Source organism: Oncorhynchus nerka, unplaced genomic scaffold (genome assembly GCF_034236695.1).
Source record: "Oncorhynchus nerka isolate Pitt River unplaced genomic scaffold, Oner_Uvic_2.0 unplaced_scaffold_811, whole genome shotgun sequence".
Classification (NCBI taxonomy): Eukaryota; Metazoa; Chordata; class Actinopteri; order Salmoniformes; family Salmonidae; genus Oncorhynchus; species Oncorhynchus nerka.
Window position 1 is genome coordinate 311,808 of NW_027040444.1, and position 5,000 is coordinate 316,807.

General features: G+C 46.0%; 1 protein-coding gene across 1 annotated transcript in view; it reads left to right on the top strand.

Annotated features, from left to right (window-relative positions):
* LOC135571069 (annexin A5-like) overlaps window positions 1-2,843 on the top strand; it is a 36,625-nt gene extending 33,782 nt beyond the window's left edge. The window contains exon 12 of the mRNA XM_065016875.1: window positions 2,454-2,843. Within this exon, the coding sequence (XP_064872947.1) occupies window positions 2,454-2,516 (63 nt within the window). The 3' untranslated portion in view covers window positions 2,517-2,843. The remainder of the gene's footprint in view (window positions 1-2,453) is intronic.
* The last annotated feature ends 2,157 nt before the right edge of the window (window positions 2,844-5,000 follow it).

Sequence of the window (5,000 nt, forward strand, 5' to 3'; positions counted from 1 at the left end):
TCTGATTTTGCTGTGGTCTGATAGGGGTGTCAGTGGACTGTGAACGCTCTGAGAGACTCTGGGTTGAGGTCAGTGATAAGGTAGTCTACAGATGAGAGAGATGAGATGAGATGCCTAGAGATGAGCTATAGGTGTACTGACCATATAGGAGTCCCCTAGAAGCCTACCATTGACTATATACAGTGCATTCAGAAAGTATTCAGACCCCTTTGATTTTCCCACATTTTGTTATGTTACAGCCTTATTCTCAAATGGATTCAATAGTTTTCCCCTCATCAACCTACACACAATAGCCCACAATGACAAAGAAAAAACAGGTTTTTAGAGATGCAAATGTATAAAAAAATGTAAAAACTGAAATCACATTTACAAAAAACAGAACTAGTTGCATCCTTTCTGATTTTCTCTTATTTTGCATATTGTTGATAAACACACATAAACACATTTATGCAACACCCAACGCTCCCGTGTGAAAAATAATTGCCCCTTTACACTCAATAACTGGGTGTGCCACCTATAACTGCAATGACTCCAACCAAACACTTCCTGTAGTTGTTGATCAGGCCACCTATAACTGTAATGACTCCAACCAAACACTTCCTGTAGTAGTTGATCAGTCCACCTATAACTGCAATGACTCCAACCAAACACTTCCTGTAGTTGTTGACCAACCAAACACTTCCTGTAGTTGTTGATTAGTCTACCTTTAGCTGAAATGACTCCAACCAAACACTTCCTGTAGTTGTTGATCAGTCCACCTTTAGCTGAAATGACTCCAACCAAACACTTCCTGTAGTTGTTGATCAGTCCACCTATAACTGCAATGACTCCAACCAAACACTTCCTGTAGTTGTTGATCAGTCCACCTATAACTGCAATGACTCCAACCAAACACTTCCTGTAGTTGTTGATCAGTCCACCTTTAGCTGCAATGACTCCAACCAAACACTTCCTGTAGTTGTTGATCAGTCCACCTTTAGCTGCAATGACTCCAACCAAACACTTCCTGTAGTTGTTGATCAGTCCACCTATAACTGTAATGACTCCAACCAAACACTTCCTGTAGTTGTTGATCAGTCCACCTTTAGCTGCAATGACTCCAACCAAACACTTCCTGTAGTTGTTGATCAGTCCACCTATAACTGTAATGACTCCAACCAAACACTTCCTGTAGTTGTTGATCAGTATCTCACATTGCTGTGGAGGAAGTCTGGCCCACTCTTACATGCAGAATTGCTTTAACTCTGCAAAAATGTTGGGTTTTCAAGCATGAACTGCTCGTTTCAAGTCCTGCCACAACACCCCAGTTGGGATTCGGTCTGATCATTGTCCACCGTTCCAAAACATCCAATGGGTTGCTTTTGAACCATTTTCATGTAGACTTGATTGTGTGTTTTGATCATTTGTCTTGCTGCTCTTCAGCTGCATCCCCAAACCATCACTACCACCACCAAACGTTGGTGTGAGGTTCTTACTGTGGAATGCACTGTTTGTTTTCCCGGGCATAATGGGATCCATGTCATCCCAGAAAGTTATGCTCATCTGTTACATTCCTCCAAGAGTCTTGATGATCACCCACGTGCTTCCAGGTGCTTTTTGGCAAACTTGAGTCAACTTTTTGGACGACATGGGTCCCATTATGCCTGGGGAAAACCAAAACATCTAGTTTCTGATTAGAGACAGTCTTACTCTGTCTCTCCCTCTCACTGTACTTCTCTCTGTCTCTCGCTCTCTCTCTCTCTGTCTCTCGCTCTCTCTCTCTCTGGCTCTCCTACCTCTCTCTGTCTCTCCTACCTCTCTCTGGCTCTCCTACCTCTCTCTGGCTCTCCTACCTCTCTCTGTCTCTGATCTCTGGCTCTCCTACCTCTCTCTGGCTCTCCACTCTCTCTGTCTCTCCTACCAAACACTTCCTGCCTCTCTCTGTCTCTCCTACCTCTCTCTGTCTCTCTCTCTCTCTCTGTCTCTCCTACCTCTCTCTGCCTCTGTCTCTCCTACCTCTCTCTGCCTCTGTCTCTCTCTCCTACCTCTCTCTGGCTCTTGACCTCTCTCTGGCTCCACCTTTAGCTCTGGCTCTCCAAACACTCTCTCTGGCTCTCCTACCTCTCTCTGGCTCTCCTACCTCTCTCTGGCTCTCCTACCTCTCTCTGCCTCTCCTACCTCTCTCTGTCTCTCCTACCTCTGCCTCTCCTACCTCTCTCTGCCTCTCCTACCTCTCTCTGCCTCTCCTACCTCTCTCTGCCTCTCCTACCTCTCTCTGCCTCTCCTACCTCTCTCTGCCTCTCCTACCTCTCTCTGTCTCTCCTACCTCTCTCTGCCTCCTGCCTCTCCTACCTCTCTCTGTCTCTCTGTCTCTCTCTCTCTCTACCTCTCTCTGCCTCTCTCTCTCTCGTACCTCTTCCCAGCCTATCTATGGACTTCACATAATGGTCTGCTTCTGTATGTGTGTGTTGCAGGGAGATACCTCTGGTGACTACCGTAAGGCCCTCCTCCTGCTCTGTGGCGGCAATGACGCGTAACCGCAGCGATGATCCCTGAAGGAGCGATACCTGCAGAGAGAACCTCCGCTCTGACTGGCCCCTCTAGCTGTCAATCACTCTCTGAGTCCTGTGTAACCCAATAGGAGAGCTCTGCTGGCCACGGTGCAGCACTGTGATAGGTTTAATCCTGTGTGTATCTGTAGCTAACATCCTTAAAGCTTTACTCTGATTCATATCTACATCACTAACGTCATATTAATGCTGACAGTCATGTTTTACTGTCAGTTATATAACAACTAAAGACTGTTTTCATATTTTTACTGTTTGTAAGACAAGACTGAAGACATAATAAACATTTTGACTGCAGGTTTGTAGTGAGACGTGTCTGTCTGTCTGTGTAGTGAGGCGTGACTGTCTCTGTGTAGTGAGACCTGTCTGTCTCTGTGTAGTGAGGCGTGTCTGTCTGTCTGTGTAGTGGGACCTGTCTGTCTGTCTGTGTAGTGAGACCTGTCTGTCTGTGTAGTGAGGCGTGTCTGTCTGTCTGTGTAGTGGGACCTGTCTGTCTGTCTGTGTAGTGAGATCTGTCTGTCTGTCTGTGTAGTGAGATCTGTCTGTCTGTCTGTGTAGTGAGACCTGTCTGTGTAGTGGGACCTGTCTGTCTGTCTGTCTGTCTGTCTGTGTAGTGGGACCTGTCTGTCTGTCTGTGTAGTGGGACCTGTCTGTCTGTCTGTCTGTGTAGTGAGACCTGTCTGTCTGTGTAGTGAGACCTGTCTGTGTAGTGGGACCTGTCTGTCTGTCTGTGTAGTGAGATCTGTCTGTCTGTCTGTGTAGTGAGATCTGTCTGTCTGTGTAGTGAGACCTGTCTGTGTAGTGGGACCTGTCTGTCTGTCTGTCTGTCTGTCTGTCTGTCTGTCTGTGTAGTGAGATCTGTCTGTCTGTCTCTGTGTAGTGAGACCTGTCTGTCTGTCTGTGTAGTGAGATCTGTCTGTCTGTCTGTGTAGTGAGACCTGTCTGTGTAGTGGGACCTGTCTGTCTGTCTGTGTAGTGGGACCTGTCTGTCTGTCTGTGTAGTGAGATCTGTCTGTCTGTCTGTGTAGTGAGATCTGTCTGTCTGTCTGTGTAGTGAGATCTGTCTGTCTGTCTGTGTAGTGAGACCTGTCTCTCTGTGTAGTGAGATCTGTCTGTCTGTCTGTGTAGTGAGGCGTGTCTGTCTGTGTAGTGAGACCTGTCTGTGTAGTGGGACCTGTCTGTCTGTCTGTGTGTAGTGAGATCTGTCTGTCTGTGTAGTGGGATCTGTCTGTCTGTCTGTGTAGTGAGATCTGTCTGTCTGTCTGTGTAGTGGGACCTGTCTGTGTAGTGGGACCTGTCTGTCTGTCTGTGTAGTGGGACCTGTCTGTGTAGTGGGACCTGTCTGTCTGTGTAGTGGGACCTGTCTGTCTGTGTAGTGAGACCTGTCTGTGTAGTGGGACCTGTCTGTCTGTCTGTGTAGTGGGACCTGTCTGTCTGTCTGTGTAGTGAGATCTGTCTGTCTGTGTAGTGGGACCTGTCTGTCTGTCTGTCTGTCTGTGTAGTGGGACCTGTCTGTCTGTCTGTGTAGTGAGACCTGTCTGTGTAGTGAGATCTGTCTGTCTGTGTAGTGAGACCTGTCTGTGTAGTGGGACCTGTCTGTCTGTCTGTGTAGTGAGACCTGTCTGTGTAGTGAGATCTGTCTGTCTGTCTGTGTAGTGAGATCTGTCTGTCTGTCTGTGTAGTGAGACCTGTCTGTGTAGTGGGACCTGTCTGTCTGTCTGTGTGTAGTAAGACATGATGCTGTAGCATGTAGATAATATCCCCATTATCTATAACAGACTGTCTGTCTGTCTGTCTGTCTGTCTGTCTGTCTGTGTGTAGTAAGACATGATGCTGTAGCATGTAGATAATATCCCCATTATCTATAACAGACTGTCTGTCTGTGTGTAGTAAGACATGATGCTGTAGCATGTAGATAATATCCCCATTATCTATAACAGACTGTCTGTCTGTCTGTGTGTAGTAAGACATGATGCCGTTAGCATGTAGATAATATCCCCATTATCTATAACAGACTGTCTGTCTGTCTGTGTGTAGTAAGACATGATGCTGTAGCATGTAGATAATATCCCCATTATCTATAACAGACTGTCTGTCTGTCTGTGTGTAGTAAGACATGATGCTGTAGCATGTAGATAATATCCCCATTATCTATAACAGACTGTCTATCTAGCTGGCATCCTTAAAGCTTTACTGTCTGTGTGTAGTAAGACATGATGCTGTAGCATGTAGATAATATCCCATTATCTATAACAGACTGTCTGTCTGTCTGTGTGTAGTAAGACATGATGCTGTAGCATGTAGATAATATCCCATTATCTATAACAGACTGTCTGTCTGTCTGTGTGTAGTAAGACATGATGCTGTAGCATGTAGATAATATCCCCATTATCTATAACAGACTGTCTGTCTGTCTGTGTGTATAAGACATGATGCTGTAGCATGTAGATAATA